The sequence below is a fragment of the Egretta garzetta genome, unplaced genomic scaffold (genome assembly GCF_000687185.1).
Source record: "Egretta garzetta isolate BGI_Z169 unplaced genomic scaffold, ASM68718v1 scaffold45, whole genome shotgun sequence".
NCBI lineage: Eukaryota > Metazoa > Chordata > Aves > Pelecaniformes > Ardeidae > Egretta > Egretta garzetta.
The window spans coordinates 4,772,276-4,795,513 of record NW_009260028.1 but is presented as its reverse complement, the minus strand read 5'-3'; the positions used below and the strand labels follow the sequence as shown (position 1 = coordinate 4,795,513).

Genomic DNA, 23,238 nt, shown 5'->3' with positions numbered 1-23,238 from the left:
AAAACTGGTAATTTACTACAATCTTAGCTAAACCTTTCCCAGCCTTCATTTGTCTTGTATCATTCAGTCGGTAATTTGTCTGTTTTGTAATAAAAAGGTAATAATTGTTTTCCTTCCCTTTTGTTTAGATTCTGTTCATTGGGTTTGCCACCCCCCTGTAAACGGAGTAGCTTATTCATAAAAGAATGGGGATACCATCTTGTAAAAACATCTCATTTTGCAAGATAGCAGTAGCAATAATAGAAACCCTTCTTGCTAAAGATATTCCATACGCGCTAGTGATTGTCAGAAGTGCTATAATTAGTTGTGATCTTAGTCAACAACTGAAAGCTTTGATCTTAATCCTTCATTAATGTGGCGGTTGCGTATCTGGAATTCAGAGGCAATGAATGCACCCGCTGAATACTACACTGTCTTTAGGTAATGCTCTCATTTCAAATGGTTTCCCATCTTATATACAACAGCCAGTGTCGTTCAGAAAGGGGATGTCTACTAATCCTTTCACTTCGTACAAGGTTAGTGAGCCACTGGTTTTTCTTTCACTGGCGAGGCTGATCCGGATTTTTTTTTTTTTTTTAATGCGAAATATTAGAACAGGATCTGAAGGGCATACTGTTGCATTTTAATTCCTTTTTATTTTTCTTGACCTTCTGATTCGTAAGAATTGTTGCTAAATAGAAAAGTGTGTAGAGCATAATCTGGCTGTGTTATTGAACCTATGGCTCCAGGAAGGTTAGCATTTTAGAGTCTAATAAAAATTTAAAAAAATCTGTTTGGGAATTGACAGGCAAAATGAGTGGAAGTGTGAAGAAAATGTCATCTGATACCACATTTCTTCCACACCTGTCAACACACACTTTTTGATCAGTCTTTATGTAGTAGTAGAATGAGTTAACTTCATAAAACAAGCAATGCATAGAAAATGAAGTCTCCTAAGAGCAGATGCGGTCAAAAAAGGAGGTCGGGCTGCGGAGGAATCCTTACATGTAACTGATGTCTGACCATACATTACCAATTTATTTCGAGAAAACATGTTACACATCTCTAGTCCCCCAAATGTACTGGAGTGCAAAGGATAGGGTTTGTGCCAAGAGCCATGAAGAAATTTTAAAACGTTTCTGCTTTATGCCAAAGAAGGGAGGGTCAGTATTTTTCTAACTCTTACCTTTTTTTCTTGGGGAGGAGGGCAGGCTATCAGTTATTGTTATGTTGGAATCACAAGGTTTTTTTAACACCCTGTTGCTAATTATGATTTTTTTTTTTTTAATACTGGATGGAGAAGTCACATAATCATTTGCAGGCTTTGTAAATACAGGGAGCAAAATCTTGTAGGGTTATTTGGTTTTAAGCAGAATAGTTATTTTTTTGTCAGAGAAACATTTCTGATTACAAATTACGTGAATAGCTAATCACTCATAAAAAGACCGCTTAAGAATCACAGTTAGAAAACAGAAAATTATGTGACCATTTCATCTCACCTTTCAGTATTTTCCTAAACATATGAGCTGAACTTCTTTTTAATGAAAATTATCCCTGTTTTTTTTTTTTTAACTAGTTTAAACAGCACCTCTGTTTGCAGAGTGAGATGTGGTCGGTGTTGGTGGGTTGGTTGGTCTCGGCGGCCAGCTAAGCGCTCCAGGAGCGGTAGGCAGGCTGAGTCCTTAGGGCTGGCTTTGCACGGGCTCAGCCTGCTCTGACCGTGCTGGGCATGGACCGGTGCCGGCAGCAAGCAGGGAGGGAGAAAACACCCGTTGTACCCCTTCCTTTCACACCTCTTCGCTGGTCGGGTTTTGGAAGGAGCTGCTGAAGCGGGATGTTTTCAAGGATGCTTTTGGGTGTAAGTTGTTCAAATATTTAATTGCACTTACTACTGAAAGTGGGTGGCTTATTTCTGGTCTGGATTTACAGCCTTATTTCTGCCTAGCTTTGGTTTCCAACTATCAAACCTCAGTTGCTTCTTTCCAATAAAGCTGTTGCCAGAAATCTTTTCTCAGCAGAGATTTCCTAGGACAAATTAGTAGTCACTCCCTGGTGGATGAGTGTAACTGATTGAGCTTCTTACCATAAGACAGGTCTCCCAAGCTCCCATCAACCCACATGCCCTTTTCTGAGCCCTCTTTCTTTTTGGGAGCTCATAGTGGAGAGCCCTCACGCCAGCATTTTGCCTTTTGCACAAGGTTGGAGGAAGTAGCTTTCTCCTCTGAGACAGTATCGCTCCTTGTTAGCACTGCCCTCCTTAGGCTTAGCTTGAGACAGAAGGCTGCGGTTGGATACCAATGCACTGCCCGCAGCCAAGGTGACCAAAACGTGGGAAGCCCCTCTTAGCTGTATGAGGACAGGCTGAGAGAACTGGGTTTGTTCAGCCCTGAGAAAAGGAGGCTCAGAGGGAATCTCATCACCATACACCAGCATTTAGAGGGTGGCTACAAAGAAGATGGAGACTTCCTTTTCACAAGGAGTCACATGGAAAAGATGAGGGGTAATGGGTAGAAGTTGGTCTGGAGAAGATTCCGATTGAACATGAGAGGGAAAATTTTCACAACGAGAACAGTCAACCATTGGAATCATCTCCCCAGGGGAGTGGTTGACTCCACCACACTGGACACTTTCAAGACACAGCTGGGCAGGGTGCTGGGCCATCTTGTTTAGACTGTGCTCTTGCTCGGAAAGCTTGGGCCAAATGATCCTTGAGGTCCTTTCCAACCTGGTATTCTGTGATTCTGTGATCTTTTCCCGTGCTCCTGGGCACAGCCTGGCTGGCTCAGGCATCCGGGGCTGTGGTGTTTAATGCCTGGTCTTTGATTGGGTTTTGCACAGCTTTTGGAGGGGTTTGGGTGCTCTGACATCCTCGGCACCAGGCACTGAAATCAGGTTTTCCAGTTCTCAGCACCCACTGCTCTCACCTGTTCAGAAACACACCAGCAAATGTCCTGGTGGGAAGTAAGCGTATCATTGGAAAATCTGGGCCGTAAAGGGCCACGCATGTGAGACAGGAGCTTTTGAAAATCAGACCTGGAATGTACAGGTGGCTTAGCTGATCTCAGTGCAAATGCTGGTGACCTTTTTTCCTGTTCAATAAATTAAAGGTTAAATTTGCATAATTTATTGGACAGTTATTTAGATTGTCACTTCTTGCCACTCACATTTGTACAGACTTAGGTTCAGTTTAAAAAAAAAAAATAAATCTATGAAAGATGGAGAAGGACAGCAAATGCACTAGAGCTTTTCCCCATTCAATCTTCCTGTGCTGAACCCTGCTGTGTCCCACAGAGGCAGCGATGGAGGGTGTAGGCAGAGGGGAATCCTCTTCACACAGAGCCTGGTTAAACTGTGGAACTTGTTGCCACACCATATTGTGAATGTTAAATCTCATGCATTTTTTGGGGGGGGGGGAAATAATGGAAGAAAAATGCAGCAAGGTTAGTTAAGCATTGCAAAAGAGCATTTTACTGCCCTTGCCTGGGGGTGTCAGGAAACGGGAGCCTGGAAGGAATGGCCTTTGCTCGGTCTGACACTCTTAAATTTCATCCTGATTTGAAATAAAATTTTCTTTTCATTTTCTTAAATGGAATTAAAATGTACTATACTTAACTGCCGTTTCAGGAAAGATAAAGACTAAATTAATTTGGTGCTTGAGAGATTAAAAGTCAAAGATATTTAGAAATACTTATGAGCATTACAGAAATGTTTTCACTGAGTCCAAGCTTTGAGTGATTTGCTTTGTAATTTGCTTACACTGGCTCTAGCCTTTCTGTCAGGCAGTGCTGCATCCCAGCACAAACCACGTTATCATTGAAGATGGGTTGTTATCATTAAGAGTTTAAAAAAAAAAAGAAAATTTTTATGCTTTTATAGCAGTATCAGACTTTAAATTGTCTGAAGTTGAGAGAGTAACTACTGAAAATACTGAGTTGCATTCTATTTTTATAATTTTTGTGGCTTGTCAGGAACCTTATTTGTCCCTGTTTGTTTGTTACAGTACTTCAGTAACAAAGTTTATGATTTTACAAAATGTAAACTTGTAATTAAATATTTATGAATTAAATCTAAAAATGGTGCAAGGAGTGATAATTTGCCCTACCTATGACTTGGGAGTTGGATTTGGTTTCAGTTGCTTGTAGATTTTTTGTTTGTTTATTTGTTTTGAGACAACCAAGGCCTTGCCTTTGATCCAGTGAGTAACTTAATAGAACTCATTGGGCAACGTATACCAACAGCAGCCAACACTGTTCATGCCTATTGCAGAGAACATGTAGAGATATCTCACATGCAGCCAAATCCAAAAGCTTTCTGTTCATTTGGGGGGATTTTGCTTGCTTTGCTTTCGGGGTTATATGTCTAAGATAAAATTGGAGGAAAAGGCTGGATTTGGGTTTAAGTTTGTCTTAAAATTTGAGGATGTATTTCATTGGGACTAGCACGTCGTACTTCTAACTGGTGATTTTTAATTTTTTTTTCTTTAATAATTTAACAGAGGTGTCCTTATATTTCAACTTGTTTGGGGGAAAGTAGTCGTAAGTAAATACTGGTTGTTTTTACTCAGTCTGATCTTCAGATCAAAGTTTGCTTTTATTGAAGACGTTGAGAAATGTTTGGGTGGGGGAGGGTCCTGGGTTTTTCCCTGCCTGTATTAGTCTGTCTACTAAAACATTTTACCTCTGTAAGTGAAGTTAGCTATAGTACATGAAGTCAAATGCATTTTAAAAAAAAAATTCCTGCACAGCTATGTGTATGGTCTTTGTTTGTCAGAATTTGTAAACTAACTTTGCAATTCTTGAACTAAATGTGACCAGGGAAATGAAACTAATAATATAATAAAATATTTTGGGACAATAGAGTTGAAATGAAATAGTTGATCATCATTGAGGAGTTTTTAAAATTGCTGTTACGGCCCTAGCACAGAAATGGTGTTCTAGTTAATGTGGGGGTTGTTGGATCTCACTGTGTAGTGAAGCTCAATTTGCAAATACAAATCTTTTTGCCAGCAGCGTGGTAGGTATCGCCTAGTTATCCAACAGGTATCGCTAGCAATTTGGGCAAGCTTGCTGATTATTTCCAGCATCCACAAGGGGTTTTCTTAATCAAAGTTGTTACAAATAAAGTAAATATCTGTGAGGCCAAACTGTCACTAAGGGAAGGATTTGAGGTATTTCATTAGGGTACTGTGGGATCCATAGGTGCTTTAAAACGTGTTTGCATTGGCACTCGTGTGTTACGGTTTACCTTTTAAAAATAAACTAATGTACAAAGCATGTGGCTTTGAAAAGGGCTTTCTGCTGGCTTATGTACTTTAGTCTTTGCCAAGCTTTGTTTTCCTTGGAATTTCTCCTTTGGCAGCAGTTTCTAACCTGTTTGAATAACATTTCTTTGTTCACTCTGAAAAGTTTCTTCTGGTATATAAAATGGGGTGGCAGGGGGGACATACTTGTATATTTTTATACATATATGTTTGCTGCATGTAACATAGCCACCTAAACCACGTTTTTATATCTTCCTCGGAGATTAAACTTTCTCTGAGGTTAAATGAATGACTTTATTCTGATGGAAATTAGAACAGATGTTTCTTGCTTGGTCTGACTGAATTTTACCTGTACTAAAGTTGAAATTCTGCTTTTCTTCCTCCTTCCTTCCCTCTTCCTGCCTCAAAATTTTACCTCAGTCCCTACCACTGCCGCTAGCACTCCTGATGCTGTTGACAAATACTTGGAGACACCTGGAGATGAGAATGAACATGCCCATTTCCAGAAAGCCAAGGAGAGACTTGAAGCTAAGCATCGTGAAAGGATGTCTCAGGTAAGGGGAGATTCCTTATTCTTAAATGTAGGAGTTTTGTCTGACAAGTCAAAAGATGTTTGGGATCCTTCATCTTCTTATTTTCCAAGGCTTCAGCCAGCTCCCCTGCCTATTTGCAGTGGTGTAAATACACCATTTACTGCCTTTCTGACTCAGAATTCAGCTGGCTGGGACATGCATTTGTGGGCAGCTGCGATCGTAAGTCGCTACAGTTACTTGAGCCTGGTGAAAAGGGAAAAAAAAATCTGTTAAAAATTGCTCTCATCTTTGTGGAAGAATGTTTGGTTTGTGAGATTATTCTTATTTGTAAGTAAAGAACTTGGCCACTGCATCCTTTATAGCAGCTGAGGGAGATTGCTTGTGATAGCTTCCTTCTCCCTGTGTACGCATACATGACCATGCCCTGGGGTCATGTGAGCTCGCATATGTTCATCTAATGGTCTTGAGCCTCAAGGTGACATGAAATGCATCTGAAGTTGGAAGAAAAGAGGATAAATTAGTGCTTTTGAACTGAATCAAAATTCAACTGGATCAACCTTTTTTTTTTTTTCCTTTAACCAAAAAGATTTGTGTAGCCTGAAACTGTATACTGTTTTTAATCCCATTGAACACTAAGAGATCCACTCTCTCAGAAATAGGGTTTATAATAGCAGTGCCAATAAAAAAATCTGCTCTGGAAACAACAAAGAAAAAAATGTAAGAGGTTTAAAGGGAAAACCTGTGGTGTGTATTTTTTCTGGGATGGAACAACCACAAAAATGAATGTAGTATAATTCAGATCCTCTGCATATATCTGTATAGCTATTTTACTATAATTTTTCATTATAAATTTGCTCCCCTGTTGCATTTTCAGTGTTTCTGTGTATTACTGACTCATTAACCTTCATCTCTGTGCTAAAATGTTTGAGGAGGCCTGAAATGAAGCTTTTAGAATAAGTCCCTGTCTACTGGCACTGAGCTATGCCTGGCACTTTTATAATAGATAGAGCAAGGCATCTTACCTGAAGCAGTCACCCGATGGGTGCAAACTACATGCCATGAGTATGACACTTAATGGATAGGAAGATAGGTGCTCCTCATCTGCCTCCACTTGGGAAGCATTGTAGCGCAAACAAGCTATCTCCTTCTTAAATAGAGAAAATAGTCCTGATGTAATGCTTCTTAAAGTGTTATCGTTTCCTTTCCTCTGAAAGATTAAACAACTTCGTGAGAACAACCAGTGGCCATGTTACTGAGCGTGGGCGCGTGCACCCCAGAGCCGTGGGGTGAGTCGGGAGGGAGGTGAGCAGCAGCTCTCGAGGCACTTGGGTGCTATGCTCCTGCTGAGCGAGCAGCTCATCCCCGTCCTCCTCCTGACAACCTCCTGTGTGCCTGTAGTACTCCATTTGGGAAGGACAGACTGGGAATGAGGAGGATAAAAAAAGGTTGTGCACACAGCCTGCCCGATGGAGGAGAGAGATCCTGCCTGGGCTCGGCACGCGGTGGGTGGGCAGGTAATGCAGTCGTCACTCTGTTACTACATCCCCTTGAAATAGGTGTTTTTTAAAAAACACTGTAGGGGCGGGTGTCCTGAAAGCAAAGGGCAGTCAGTGCAAAAGGCAGGTTGCCCTGGAACAGTCCTCAGATTCTCACTGCAGTTTCAGGTTTGTCTCCAAAATCTAAATATGTAACGGTTAAGCTGAGTAGTTAAGGGCAGTATTTGGGTGAACTGTGTATTTTCTGTTTTCTACAAAGCTGATGGTTTGTGGAAAAAAAGGTAATTGAATGCACAGGCACCCAGAAAACGTCATACAGAGAGACCGCACAACGTCGGTGCTTGAGGCCAACAAAATTAACTGGGAAAAGCACTGAACTGTAGCATCGGGAAACTTCTGGGTACATGCGCTGCACATTTTACCATGCGCATTTGGGGCAACCTGATAAGCGAAGGCTGTGGTTCAGGGGTTTGACTGAAGATCACACTGGTGCTGCGCGTGCTCTGCCCTCGTTAGCACATTCCCAGCCGTCCTTGCTGTCAGCGCTAATGAGCGTACAGCTGCCGGGTGAGGCAGGTCAGCTCCCTCATCTCACTGCAATGTCACTCTTCCAAAAAAAAAAAGGTAAAATAACCAACTCTGGCCAGTTCAGCAAGTTAAATCAGATCTGGGGAACAGGAGCATGATAGGTACATCAAGAAAGATCTTTGATCTTCAATTTGCTTAAGCTGCGTATGAAGTCACAGCTTAAAGTACGTGTGTACATAGAACCCCTGCAGACCTTTGAAGAAGAGACTTAAGTTTTTAAAAATTAGTTTTTCTTCTATGAGTAATGTTTTGTACAGTATTGAACTAGTCTCTCTCAGCTAACGTTTCCAATGTTTAAAAAATAAAAGATATTATGGAGAAGTATAAAAGCCAGCTAGTTTACCATTCTGTGTTTCCTCACATGAACTGTGTCCCATACCACTGGTCTCCTTTTCTGGCAATTTATTTAAAAATTGCTTTTTTACATTTTCTTTAAAATCAGGTATGTTCTTAAACTGTTTTTTAAATAAGAATAATTTGAAGCTCTTACTTGTTATGTTAAAAACAGTGCTGAACAAATTAACTCAGTAAGCTTCTGCTGTCAATGTTTTTCTCAAAAGAAAAAAAGAATTTAACTAAGTATAACTAGCTAAGTCCTCTAGCTGCACTGAACATCTTTATTCTTTTTTTTTTTTTTTACCTCAAAGTCCAGTTCTTTCAAAACTGAGAAATGAGGGCTTATAAAGCAGCAGAAATGCCCATTTTTCTTCTACTAAAAAGAGAGGAAAAGATAAGTGATTTTAGGAAAATTATCAAATCATTCTTTAATCTTGATAAATGTCATAATCTGAAATAAAGTGGTTTGTTCATAATATACAGATATTTTTTCTATTTAGTAAAGCAGCTAGTTTTAAAACAGTATTTGATTTGATGCATGCTTTACTTTGCAACAGCCAATTAACAAATACAAAAAATCAGATGCATTCTAGTTCACATATAAAATTAATCATCTAAGGAATAGGGAAATTTATCATTAAAAAAATCAAATTGAAATTTAATATTTTAATCAAAATGTCATCAGGGCAAATGCAGATATTCTTATATCCTCTTTCTGAGGTTTCCCTTTGTTTACCATGAAATTCTGACAACTCGTGTTTCTTTTTCTCTTGCATAAAGCTATTCACACAGGCATCTATCGGTGGCTGTGTCGGTTCATAGTTCATAGCTCCTAAAAGACGCTCTTACTCGGGGAGTCTGTGCCCTTTAGTACGATGACCTGATGCACCTCTGGTTCAGCCTGTTTTAATCCCTTCTGCTCTTAAGTGCCCATCCCTTTAGACTACAAACTGTGAAAGTTTTTCTGCCTTTACATCGTGCGTGGCACCTGGAGCAACAAGGCTTATAAATTTTCCTAGGCACTACTGTTACGAGAATTACATTAGCATACAATTTTAAGCTTTTCCCAAGAATTATTAATGCAACTCCAAACAACAGTAAACCTACATTCCCATGCAAGCAGGATAGCTATTCAGCAACGCATGTGTAACCTATAAATGTTTGCTATTCTCTGACGTATAACCAGGAGACATTATGCTAACTGATTGCAAGAGATGTCATGGTTCATGTTCCCTGTTTTGGTACAGCTCCCCTTTTCCTCTTTCTCTTTCCAGTTTGTAGACTCCTGTACAGCTCCCTTACTTAAATAGCTGCTGCTAAATAGCCTGGTGGAACCAAATATTGAACCTTACTCAAGGGAGCAGTATATTTATACATTTCTCTCCTCAAACATCTTGTGACACCCTCGTGTCTTAAATTTACTCTTCTTCTGGCTGTTTACAATATTTTAGGAAACATAGCATGTACAGTACTTATGATAGGAACTTAATGATACCTTGTCTCCTAGAATAGTCTTGCTTCTTGGAAGTTCATTTCCAAATCAAGCATCTGACTGCAGTCTTCAACCAGCCTGAAGAGAACTGGTGTTATGTTCAAGATTTTTTTGGGATCATTGCATGCCACTAGTTCCAACATCCTGGAGAGGTCTTCAGCTGATTTTTAGTGCCAGTAGCACCATAATTGGTTTGGGTTTGAAGGGACCTTAAAGATCATCTAGTTCCAACCCCCCTGCCATGGGCAGGGACACCTTCTCCAACCTGGCCTTGAACATTTCCAGGGATGGGGCATCCACAACTTCCCTGGGCAACCTGTTCCAGTGCCTTACCTTCATTTCTCATAGTGAAGAATTTCTTCAGTATATCTAGTCTTGAATCTACCCTCATCCTAACCCTACACTCTCTGATAGAGACCCTCCCCGTCTTTCCTGTAGGCCCCCTTTAAGTACGGGAAGGCTGCTATCAGGTCTCTCCAGAGCCTTCTCTTCCCTAGGCTGAAAAACCCCAGGTCTCTCAGCCTGTCTTCATAGGGGAGGTGCTCCAGCCCCCCGATCATCTTCATGGCCCTCCTCTGGACCTGTTTGAGCAGCAGGCCCCAGAGCTGGACACAGTGCTCCAGGTGGGGTCTCACCAGAGCCAGACAGAGGGGCAGAATCACCTCCCTCAACCTGCTGGCCATGATTCTTTTGATGCAGCCCAGGATACAGTTGGCTTTCTGTGCTGTGAGCAAACATTGCTCGCTCATATTCAGTTTTTCATCCACCAGTAACCCAAGTCCTTCCCCACAGGGCTGCTCTCAATCCACTCATTGCCCAGGCTGTGTCGATGTTTGGGGTTGCCCCGACCTGGGTGCACGACTGCACTTGGCCTTGTTGAACTTCATGAGGTTCGCATGGGCCCATCTCCTAAGCCTGTCAAGGTCCCTCTGGTCTCTGGATGGCATCCCTGCCCTCTAGAGTATCGACCACACCACTCTGCCTGGTGTCGTTTGCAAATTTGCTGAGGGTGCACTTAATCCCACTGTCCACGTCCCCGACAAAGACGTTAAATAATACCAGTCCCTATATTCCCTAGATCCCACCGTCTATTGGGGGGGTGCTTTCTTTCCTTAAAACTGACTGTCATCTTAGTAGGACTACCCCGCCCCCCAGTTACACTCAAGGCTCTTTGGAGAGGCTTAATGATGTTACTACCAGAAAAAGGGTCAAGACTTAAGTGTGGAAAAAAGCCCTTGACAAAGGTATGCATCTTATTGGCATGACTTTGACCTTCTAACTAAGCAAAACTTCAGGCAATCACCTCTGCTGGTCTGATTGCTGTAATCTAAATGTCTGTCATAAATTCTTCACTTGCAGGTATGCTTCTTGTGCCCCAGTGTAAAAAATTGGAGTAAATTTTGCTGTTTTCAATATAATGAGATTTTTGTGCTTAGTCTCTCTCTTAATAATGAATGATGCTTTTTGTCCTTCCTTTTTGCCTCTTGCTGTCCCCTACAGCCCAGTTTCAAAAGGAGTCTGCCAGGCAGTAAGTCCTGAGTTCTGAAGAAGTTTGACTTTGAAATGGCTTGCTTCTTAAATCTCAACCAGAAGTTGTCATTTTCCCTGCACAAAGCCGCCAAGCCTTGAAGAGCCATAAATCTGTGTGGCTTTGCTAGGTCTGTGCTGTCAATGAAGGAGAATAGGTTTATACGTGCATAGAGGCCAAGTCCAGCCTTTTTCTGCACATGCGTATCTGGGGAATTTTTTTTCCCTTCTTGTTCTTTGGTTTCCTACAGAGTGCTATGGCATATTTCTTAGTCACTCATCATTCTCTAAAGCAATGACCTTCGGTGAGAGCAGAAGTTTTCTCCAGGTGGTAGCATGACTGCCCATACATAGCTGTAGGGCAGCTGTATCTTCTGCTGTATCTTCTGTTAGTTAGCATACACACAGAGATGCTTTCAACCATTGAAGTCATCTCAGTTGCACTCAAAACACAGCTTTTGCAGTCTTTACATTGAATATTGTTTCTGCAAACAGCCATGTCATTCTGTATTTTTTCACAAGCCGTTCACTCTTGTTGCGCCAGAACGGAGCTCGGAAGCCTGTAATTTACATCCCTCCCAGCTAGCTGTGTAGGCTGTCAGTTTATCATCCTGCCTTCCATGCCTTAAAAGGTTTAGAGAAATAAAACGGGCAGGGAGGCCTGGTCTAGCCAAAGGTCTCCTTACCACATTGCCCACAGTACTTGTTGTCATCGTATATGTATTAGCAGAGGGTTAGTTTGGGAGATAAAGATGGGCAAGGGAACAGTTGTTCTGAAAACCCATCAACTGCTTGTTCAAAGTGAAAAAGAGTATTAAGCAGATGTCAGAGACATGGTTTGAAGACATAAAAGGGGAGGAGGGAGAAGAAAATTATAAAGTTGCTAACCTAGGCCGATGCTCAAGCTTGAGCACATAATTGTAGTTTATGACTTGAATGAATGCCATAATTTCTGGGTCTTCTGTAACGTTCACATCCTGGCACCAGTGATGTTTCAGGTCTCTGGATAGGTGCTGCCTGTATACATGAATTAAGTTTCCTTGGCCACCACAATCATATGGTGTAAGCATACAATTAAGAGGTGAATCCCTAATGTGCACTTAATACACAGCAGCACTCTGAGCATTAATAAGGTTTTTTCAAAACACATCACGGTGCTCTAAATTGTGGTGTTGGTTCATGTCCTCTAGTCCTGCTTTGTCAGAGAAGCAATAAGATCTCCGGTGCCAAAGTACTGGGAAAGTAACCCTTGCAAATGAATTTTCATGTTTCCTTGTAAATTTTTGTTTTCTGCCTCCCTAAAGCTTGGCTGCAATTTGCACATGAATGCATATTCAGCTGATCAGAAGATAATGTAAATTGAAGAGGTACTTTTAGGCTGCTGGTTTATGTAGGTTGTAGTACAATTCTTGGGACTTAAGTTTCAGCTTACAGTCCCCAGTAAAAGAGCAGAGCGAAGTTAAGACTGTGATTTCTACGTACTTGACTTCAGGTCTTTGTGCTTACAACTGCTGTCTTAACCGTGCCCCTGCTGAAGCCCAGAAGCAGACAAAATGATTTCTCACTTTGAAGCCACACTGACTTCCCAAAATGTATGTCTCGCTCTCTTGGGCTGTTATTGAGGCCAGAATCTCTTACAGATAAATAATTTCACTGGTAGTGAGTTGGTCTGGTTTTACCATGACTGATTTATTGCTGTCCTGAAGTACATTCACAGGCTTTGGGTCAAAAGGAAGATGAAAACCTGACAACAAAATCTCCTATGTTGAGTCAGTCTTGAGTGCCAGTGTCCGCATGCTGGTTAATTTTTGGGGTCTACAACCCTGTATAGGACTGAGAAGCGATTACATTTCAAGGACTGGGACTTGTAAAAGGCTTCTTTGAGTCCAGGTTTGGTTTGTTGGGTTTTTTTTTTTTTTTTAAAGGCACAGGCTCAACCAGATACCCTGAAGCACCACCAGTACTCTCCAGTCTGTCCATCAAGGAGCCTGATTAGCAATGTCCAGCATGTGGGAAAACTGGGGAGCCTGAGACAGGAGCTGAGTGGTGGAGGCTCAACTTGCAGCCATGAGACACAGCAGGGCTGACTTGTCCTGCCTTTGGTATTGGTCTTGGTAAAATTTCAGTCATGCATACAGACTCTGAGCTTTTCTAAAATCCCCTTTAGAAAGGGTATGTTTGACTATTTCTGTTAAATGGTATGAAAGTGTGGGTTTTGATGAGAAAGGAAGGAAAGGAAATGCACATTTTGAGTAATTGCTTCTAGGTTTCTTCTGACTCCTTCTGACATTGTGCCAATCCCGCACATAAACAAGTCACTTATTTGTGTGCACTGCATTCAGTGAGAGCGATTGTTCTTGCATAAAATGTGTTATCTGAGGTGATTGCTGTCTATGTGTGAAATGAGTAAAGTCCCTAGGTAAGACCACAAGAAGATTTCAGGTGTCACGGGCAGCAAGTTAAGAGTAACTCATTCCCTGACTATTGAAATACTGCCCTGTGTTACAGGAGGAGGTGGCCTTTCACGTTGCTGAAAGTAATAGCACTGAAAGTTCTCCTACATCATTTTTCTGTCAGCGTTGTACTGGAGTTATAAATATATTCAGTTCTTGAAGTGTCGGACACCTATTTCTGGACAGACTAGCACAAGGCCAACAGCATCCTGGCTTATAGCAGAAATAGTGTGGCCAGCAGGGCTAGGGAAGTGATCATCCCCCTGTGCTGGTGAGGCCGCACCTTGAATACTGTGTTCAGTTTTGGGATCCTCATTACGTAATAAGAAGGACGTTGAGGTGCTGGAGCGTGTCCAGAGAAGGGCAACGAAGCTGGTGAGGGGTCTGGAGCACAAGTCTGATGAGGAGCAACTGAGGGCACTGGGGTTATTTATTTATGATTCTGTAATTCTTGATCTGTCCTACTCAAAAGCCAGTGATGTGGTCCAAATGAAGCTAAAAATTTTCGTGGTACCAAAACCCATGTCAATTAGAACAAGTTGAAATTCACTTATTTTGACCAATGGCGTACAATAGGTGGAAGAGGTTTTCCTTTCTGTCTGAGATGAAAAGGGGTTGGTGTGTTCACCTTGAGAGACCTCAACTTCCCTCGCTTGAGGGCTGGTTAACAGCTGTGTTGCTTCACAGCGGAGTTGTGAGAGTTTTGCTCAGTGTTCAGACACAGAAGCACTGTCTTTGTTTAATTTAATACCAGGATCCTACCTTTGTTAAATGTTGTAACCGCTTTTTTAATAGAGGTAAAAGGAGGAGAGGAATATAAAAAGATGAGTGTTGGAGCTGCAGTGCTTGGCTGTTGCTAAGCCCTGAGACAAGAGAGGAAAATACAAAAGTCACGCTCCTTGTTTTGTTCCTTAGGTCATGAGAGAGTGGGAAGAGGCAGAACGCCAAGCAAAGAACTTGCCAAAGGCTGACAAGAAAGCTGTTATCCAGGTAAAGGAAAACGCAACCACAACCTTACCCACTGGGGCCACAGTTAAAATACAAGGGGTGCTGGGCGTAATATAATTTTAAAACCTACTTCTATGGGGATTTAATATTATTCTCTGCTCTTGCTGTTGCTATTTTTGTTTCCAGCTGTTAGTGGCTGCTGGGTGTCTCTATACTTTGCAACCAGTCCCTGGAACAGCAGTGCAGAACATTGCTCGATACTGTGTGGAGGGGTAGAATTTTGCTTGAATTTTGATTTACCTTCAGTGAGAAGTGAAAACTCGGTTCCCATGGGCCCCTTTCAAAATTTAGACCATGATAAACTCATACGAGCTTCAGGACCTAAGCTCAGAGCAGAGATGGAAGATGTGATTTAAGGAAGGGATTGCCATCAGTTTTGTCTGAAAGAAACCCTCAGCCAAAAATTATTTTGTGCAAAATTATACTATAATTCAAAAATTCTGACAAGCCAGACACTCCTTGAATCCCACTGTGGCTATGTCAGGTATTATTCAGTACTGCTAGAATGATTTCAATGCAAATCTATAAAAAGGTATCGTTCGGAACCAGATTGCATTGCACATTAGATCCCACAGCTTTGCTCTCTGTGCATTTTACCCAATCAATCTTTTCCTTTATTGGAATAAGTTTGCGCTCAATTTTTCTTCCTGGTGTTATAAACTGGCATTTATAAGAAATGATAGTGACTCTGTTCAGGTTGGAATTTTGCTCCCCCCCCCCCCGTAGGTTTGCTCATGAAGTCCTGTTGATACATGGAAAGCCCTCCTGATGGCAGGGAGTGTATGCTTGCCAAACTCTGCCCTCTTCTAGGCACAGTGCTCTAGGGCTAAACCACCGTCTCAGGGGGCAAATGAAGGATTCGCTGCTGACTGTGCTGAGCATGTCAGGAATATTTGATTAGATTAATAAAATATGTCCAGGTGTTCAGGAATACAGAGCATCAGCAGTTCCCACTGAAATCAGTAAAAGGTGCGTTCAGTGCAGAGTTCTGGGAGCTGAGTTAGACTGACATGGGGAAAGATTTTGGTGATTTGCAGACAGAAGTGTTCACATCCACTGGTCTCTGCTTGTGTCTTCACTGTTCATGCTGTGATGGGTGGTTTTCTCAGCATTTCCAGGAGAAAGTGGAATCACTGGAACAAGAAGCAGCAAATGAAAGACAACAGCTGGTAGAGACTCATATGGCACGGGTGGAAGCCATGCTGAACGACCGTCGCCGCATTGCTCTGGAGAACTATATCACAGCCCTGCAGACTGTCCCGCCCAGGGTAAGTGCAGTACCACAAGCTCTGTGTGAGCTGTGTCAAAATCACTGTAGTTGCCCTGGGGAAAAGAAGGTGTACCCAGGTACAATCCAGCTATGGAGCAGTGACTGTGTGCTCCCTGTGCAAGAGCTACTACAGCAGTCAGCTAGTTTGAAAGTTAAAAGTTTAGACTTTGTGTGTCCATAAATGTAGGCACAAGCACGCCCCACCCCGTATATCCCTACAGATAGATCAATACATCCATGAAGATACTTAAGCAAATAACATGGAAGTGATTTGGTTGCCAGAAATTGTAGCCGTTCACAGATCCTGCAGAGGGATGCTTCAGCGTCCCTCCAAGTGATGCACAGTAGGATACTTCATCATGTCACGATGGAGCTTAAGGATGAGGATGGTTGTGATTTTGTTTTGTTTGTTGAACTGTTGAAATATTTGGTGAAGGATCTTGTGAGGATTGTTGAATGGCATTAAGATAGCACACTAGCAATTCAAAGTTGTCTGTGTTGGGTGTGATGGCTATCAGTGGCTGTAGACACCACATGCAGAATGTGGAGCGAATAGAATTTGTAATGACTCCATATCTGTGATGTTTGTATTCGATACCAAAATAACTGGTCTGTGACCTCCAGAGGAACAGAATCTGCATGAACACTGTGGGAAAACAATCAAATGTTTTATAAACCTCTCGTTTCTTGAACACTTCCTAGATGAAAAAAACATTATGTTACTAAAAGATTTTGGGGTCAGCAGTGTAAGATGTAGCCATTAGATCCTGAATTTGGTGTCACAGGGAATTAAATCAGTATGGCTAGCCTGGTAAAATTACGTGTTTTAAGTGAATTTCCTTATTCAGTGACCATGGAAAAGTGATAATCATGTTAGTTCTTTATCATCATCAAACTTTTTTTCTCCGCCCCATGGTGCAAAACACTCTTGTTTTTACTCTGTGCCAAGTAAAAGAAAAATCTTTTGCTTAGGTAAAAGTGTCATGGGGAGACTTCAGAGTAGTTATATGAAGAATTCATCTGTATTTTGCAACACAGTAATTTGTGGAAAATGAAGCTAGTCTGTATTAAATTGGTAGAGGATATTGTTTGGTCTGAGTGTGAGATGCATGTTGTAACCTCTGAGTGTTGTGAGGGTAGTGAAGGGCTTGGACTCGAGTGTCTCGTTAGCAGACAGATTAGCGAGTTACAGGCTGGGATGCAGCTTCCTTTAGGAAACAGGAGTCTGACTCGAAACTGAGAGTGAGATGAGGTGAGAGCATAGACTGGCTGCAGGTGGTGTTTGCTCTCTTGCGGGGTGGTTTTGGGTGGTTCACCTAAGATACGATTTCATGTTTGGCTTTAAGCAATTAGCTCTTGCTGTGAAGTTGAGCCTTGTCCAAACGTAATCAGGTCTGAAATGTATCCCCCAAAAAAAGATTTGATTTCAAGTTGTGCGTGGATCAGGCTGACAGCTTGGTTCTGCAGGTACCTGAGGTTGTGGAAGGTGAGGATGGCAACCACTCATAACAGCAGAATAGTCTCTAGAGCTGCCAAAATGTGCAACTTCACTCCTAGAACAGGGGAACTTGACCTTTCATGTTTGTGGAATGCTGTTGATACCTCCACTGCAAAAAACAAGTGAACTTCAGCTGCAGAACACTGAGGGGCAAAGATGTTAACACCAACTTTGCGACCAGAAAAACCTGCATTTTATGCTTGGGTTGCTTGTAGTCAGCTCCCATGACATTTAAATTAACAATACACTTACTGTTTCAGTGGGAGAGCATCAGGCCTGAAAGGCTGTGTCAATGAACACTGATACATGCCTCCAGTAGAAGTAAGTTCTGAAGGTACTGTTAAAAGACTGAGGTGCATCCTATATCGTGTCACTACAAAAGCTGATAATTCTGAAAGGCACAGGCAGAAAACGTGGAGGTAACATCAATTCAAGCTGCAACCAAATGGGGACTCATGTCAAAGCTAATAGGAGCAAGTACTTCAAAAACTAAGGTCTTTAAACAAGTTCCTTTGCCAGTCTTGTTGATGGTACTGTCCCTTGCCTCATGCTCTGTAGTTACTGACAGTTCAGGCATGTACCTCTGAACTGCCGGTCAGATGTGTGCCAATCTGGTTTTATTGTGGGCCAGGGGGTAAAACCTGAGGAGTGACTGGTGATAGCTGAGTAGCCTAATGAATTAATCCAGTCTGCTAACTGCTTTGCAGGATATGGGGCCACCAGTCTGAATCCACTGTGAATCCAAACTTCGGCTGCCTAGCCAAAAAGAAAATGGGATTAATGGAAAATTCATCTCTGATACCCTAGCTATATTTCTCTCTGGTGGTTCCCTAGTAAACGAGAAGTACATTTGATGCAATTGTGTTGTCTTTGGGAGAGTTAAGTCATAACCTTACTGGTGACTTGTTAAGTAACCTTACAAAAGGAAGGTTTTTCTGGAGTTCTGCAAAAACATTTTTAAGAACCCCCTTCCACTGCCTGCTTCAAATTACTTGGTTCGCTATTAGTATGTTTGCTACAAAAGTAGATTCTGAATATTTAAAGTGATGGAGTCTCTCTAAAGTTATAAGGACAGAATTTGGGTTTAAATTGCAAAATAAGTTAAGCACTTTTTTATGAAGTGCATGTCTTCTGCACACAGCTAGGAGGGTTACAGTAAGTCTGGTGTGTGTATGTATGTACAGATGTGCGTGTGTGCAAAAAATATTTTCCATGTGCTGTTTAATCACTTAGACATATTGCCTTGTACTTGAATTTGAACATTTCCCAAGATTTTTTGGACTTCTGGCAGACTACTTGAAGCAGCAGGATTTCATTTTACTCTTGGATGTCTAGAAATCCATGACCAGTCTTTGCCTGCAGATCAGTTATCATAGGAGTACAGTGAGTCTGGCACTCCTGCTGTCATCAGACTGGTCATGGATGTGGTGCATGATGCTCCTGAGTGATGAAATCTTGATCCACTGGGAACTCTATGTATTATGTGGTCCTTGCGTTCAAGAGGAAGCCTCTTCAGGGGAGCTGACAAGAAACTTCCTCTGGCTTAGAAAGTCCTTGAACTATGCACAGGGGGAAGTTGGGAAGGGTATGTGAGGAGAAGTTTCATCATTTACTTGCTCCTTCGGAGGCAACTTTCCTTGTAGGACAGCAAGATACAGAAATAGGGGAACCTTTGGTCTGGGCCAGTGTAGTCATTACGTTCATGTACATGCCTAGAAAATCAGTGATTTTTGGTGCCATTCTATCTAAAACTACAAAACTGGGAATCCTTTATGAATAGCTTCTGGATGAGATCAAAAACTTTAACTGCAGGTTTTTTCAGGGGTTATGCAGATGATTGCCCAATGTCCGTGTCAGAGAGGAGTGCATCAGCGTACCACTCGGGGCAGCAAGGGAGCCAGGGAGCGTATGGAGATGAAATTGCATAGCTTCAAGGTCTACTAGAAAACAAATTTGAGCAAAACCAAATATTTGTACTGTTGTTCTGTTCTCAGAAGCACTGTCACGCAGGCTGCCCAGAAACTTAAAATTTGATCCTCATCCCTGATTCCTGATGCAGCTTAGCTGTGCTTTGTTGCCTTTGAAAATGGGGTGCAGCTGTTCAGTATCCAGTGTCAAAATACTGTATTGTTTCATCCTGCTTGATGGCCTTACTGCAGAAAAGGAGGATTAGTAGCAGCTGGAACCAATATGCCTCTAGTTTTTAAAACAGTTGGAAATTTTCCCCTTCATTTTGCAAGTTAAATAGAGGAATTCAAATCCATCATTCTCTCTGAGCAGGTTGATTGTGTAATTTGTTTATATTCCCTCTTTCACGTGCATGTCAAATTTTGCTGGATTTATGTCTCCCTCTTTAATCTTCATTGGTAAGAGATGCACATTCTCTGTGGGAAGCCGATGGCGGGGGGCAAAGAGAAGCAGAAAAGAAATCCATCTCCTATTGGTGAAATAAAAGGTTTCAGAGCAAGGAAACGTACAGGGAAACTTTGAAAGGTAATTAATTAACCTCCTTTGTGCATAAAGTGAGCAAATAATGATTAAAATCAGTTTAAAATGCTTCTCTTCTAATTTGGCGCTATTTTACTGAAATGTAAATTATTGCCAAACAGAGCAGGATCATTAGGATCAACCCTAGCATGTACCTTATTCCATTAGAATTTTTTTGCCGTGTTTTTTTCTTGTTGCCCTCAGAATTTGCTCTGGTACCTTCTGTGCTATGGGAGCAGCATCTGTTCATACAGGGGGAGCACAGTGCAGGCTGAAACTAGCTGAGTTTGGCTATTTGGACGTGGAGGAGGGACCTGCAGAGGGGCCCTCTCTCAGTGCCTCTGTGTTCAGGAAGCTCGAAGCTTTTCCTGAGTCCAACGAAGCTGCTGTGGAAATATGCAGTTGGAGGCCGGCCAAAGCGTCACTGCTGATCTAGTGATAAAAATCCTCCTGTGCAGCAGGAAAGAGCAGTCCAGCTCTAATACTCCACCCTTTAGCTCCGCTCCTCTAAATCCATGAACTTACAGCTGTGGAATTTCTCACATACACTTAATTTGGTAAGATTCTGTGAAATAGACGGCATGGATTTCAGCTCTGCTTTTAAACCTGGTCAGGCTTTGAGAGATGTGGTCACCTAACTGTTTTCCAGCAGCTTCTGAGGGTTTTTTGTGAATAAAACCAGACTGTCTTTTTCCCCCCCACCCCGTCTGTGGGCTTGAGCATATGGTATAGTCATACACCTAGGCTTGCTGGTAGGTTTCTCGTACGAGCAAACTGAAGACAGAAGAGGCAATTCCAGATGGGTATTAAGTTCTGCAAAACCATGGCGGGTTCATTATGTCTAAAATGCAAAGTTTTAAAAGAGTGAGCAGAGACAAAATTTGTCTTAATTTGTCAAAGTTGAGTAAGTTCAAGTCCTGCAAAGCAAATAATGAGATTGAATCAAATACTGTTTTCATTTTATTCTGGCCCAGGAAAAGTCCTTGGGAAGGTAGGCAAAGGGAAGTTTTGAGTACCGTTATAGCCATCTATTTGTGATGTGTGGGGTAACACGTTTTCTTATAAATTAGCAGAAATTACGAGAAGGCATCTTTTAACTCCACATAAAAGGCAGCTGGCTGGGAGTTCAGCTGTGTCTCACTCATGAGTGAAAAGTGTTGCTTTCATCCTTAGCCAGCCTTTCTTGAATGTTCCTAAAATGTTCTACTATGCCTGTGTCAAACATGACCTGCAAGTTAATAGCACAGCAGGTAAAATATATACCCGATACGGTATACAAGGTATTCCTAATAAGTGAATGAAAAGAAGCAATTGTTGCACATTTCAAGAGCAGTAATCAGAAAGGACTGGTGATCGATTTTTCTCTAAAGGCAAGATTAAATATCACAGTACAGCATTGTGAAACTTTCCTCTCTGATTTAAAGAGAATTTTGATCAAAATGACAAGCCAGCTCAGAATTTCCCATGGAAGTGCCATGGCACAGAGCCAGGAAAGTTGTATTTTAAATAACAGAAGTACTTTAATATGATTTTTGTGTTGTTTCTCTATAGTAAGTATTTTGGATTTCCATGGGGAGAGCGTAAGTTACATTTGTAGCAATCCAAACTACATTTGATGTTTCCATTTTCCAAGCTCAGTGAAATTGCACTGTTTCATCACTCCCTTAAAATCTGAAATAATAGACTAGGATCAATGTAGAGTTCATGAGGGAGGCATCTGCATGCATATATATTTGTATTTATATTTCTATGTGTGTATTTCATTTACTAGAACTGTTTTTCAGGCATTTTAGATCTCATATATGATTCCTTTATGGGAGTGACCTTATCTCGATGCTGATGCCACCTGAAATAAAAGCAATGTATTACAGAGTCAGTGGGGCTAGAACTCCCCACCAGGTAGCCAAGGAGCCATCAGCAGTTTCTACTTCATCTGAGCTTGTGTCTTGTACAGTTGCAAACATGTTAACCAGCTCTCAGGACCACCAAGTTCAACTTTCAAACCAGGGCATTGCAGTACAGGTCCTTAACTCTGCCCTGGTGCATATTTTATATTCACAGAAAGAACTGTCTTCCAAATAAGAGAGCAGGCATATTCCCTACGCTTTGGGTAGAAAGCCTAGACAGTCTGCATAGACCGCATACATAGTTTGTGAATCTGTCTACTGTGTACCAAATGAATATATTGCAAGTCCCAATATACTCACAAAATCTATATATAAAATAATATTTTGCAACATTCCCCAGCATAAACAGGATTTAAAATTAACAATTACAGTACTCACAGACATGAGTACATCTGTTGGCCTGTCACAATAGCTTGTGAAAGGGCTACAATTGATCTGTGCATAGTTTTAGATCAAAAGTAGTAGGTGTTTGAACCTGCTGAAAAGGGGGAGCTTTTGGATGACTTTTGTGGGAGCAAATGGCATGACAGTGTGTGCTTGAAATAGTTGGAAGCAGCGTGTAACAGCAGTGTTCACACCGCTTCACCCTGCACTGCCCACCAAGCGCCTTGTTAGATGCATTCTCTCTTTTTTTTTCATTTGCATAAATAGTGAGCCTGTGCCATAAGACTGAGCACTCATGAAATAACACGCATTCTGAATTTGGTGCTGCATCCTGTTGCTTAGGAAGTCACTGCCCATTCTTGCCACTGGATAAATGACAATTGCCATCAGCGTCGGCCAGGGTGACTAAAAACATGGGAATAACGGAAGTCATGTTGGGAGTATCCTGGTTGCTTTCAGAGGAGGGCCAAAAAACCAAGCCAACAAAACAAGTACAGATGACTGAAAATAGTGGAATTACTTCATGAGGCTTAGGTAGCCCCTTGTGGCTGATACTAGTTAGTTGTTCTGCGAGATGGTTTTTTTATAGATGACTACAGATGTGAATACATTGAGTTTTCCCTGGCAAAATACGCAGCAGAATTTCAAGTGATAAACCCAGAATTTTTTAATGAAGTTTGGTTGTTGGTACATTATTTATGAAGAGCGAGAGGTGCCAAGCTGGCCTTGGGATGTGTCAGCCGTTTGTTCTTCTGCCCTAGACAGCGTCAGAGTTCAGGCCTCAGGAACTTAATTTAGCTGATAATAGCACCACTTTCATTTATAATTTAATCTGAAGGTTCCTGCCTAGGGTCAAAGTAACAGTTGGCCGTGGATATAATAGCTTCAGACACGGGGTCTGACTGCATCTCCCCAGCCCGTGGAGCCTTCCCCCACCTCTCTGCTTGACCATTCATTGTGGCCCCTGCGCTCTACCGTCACAGGAGTTTGTATCGCTGCCTGATGTACTGGATTTGGGGG

General features: G+C 41.8%; 1 protein-coding gene across 2 annotated transcripts in view; it reads left to right on the top strand.

Annotated features, from left to right (window-relative positions):
* Positions 1–23,238, top strand: part of LOC104128210 (amyloid beta precursor protein) — a 181,019-nt gene that overhangs the window by 103,641 nt on the left and 54,140 nt on the right. For both annotated transcript variants that reach the window (XM_009640952.2, XM_009640947.2), the window contains exons 7-9: positions 5,660–5,793; positions 14,580–14,654; positions 15,782–15,940. In XM_009640952.2, coding sequence (XP_009639247.1) covers positions 5,660–5,793; positions 14,580–14,654; positions 15,782–15,940 — 368 coding nt within the window. The remainder of the gene's footprint in view (positions 1–5,659; positions 5,794–14,579; positions 14,655–15,781; positions 15,941–23,238) is intronic.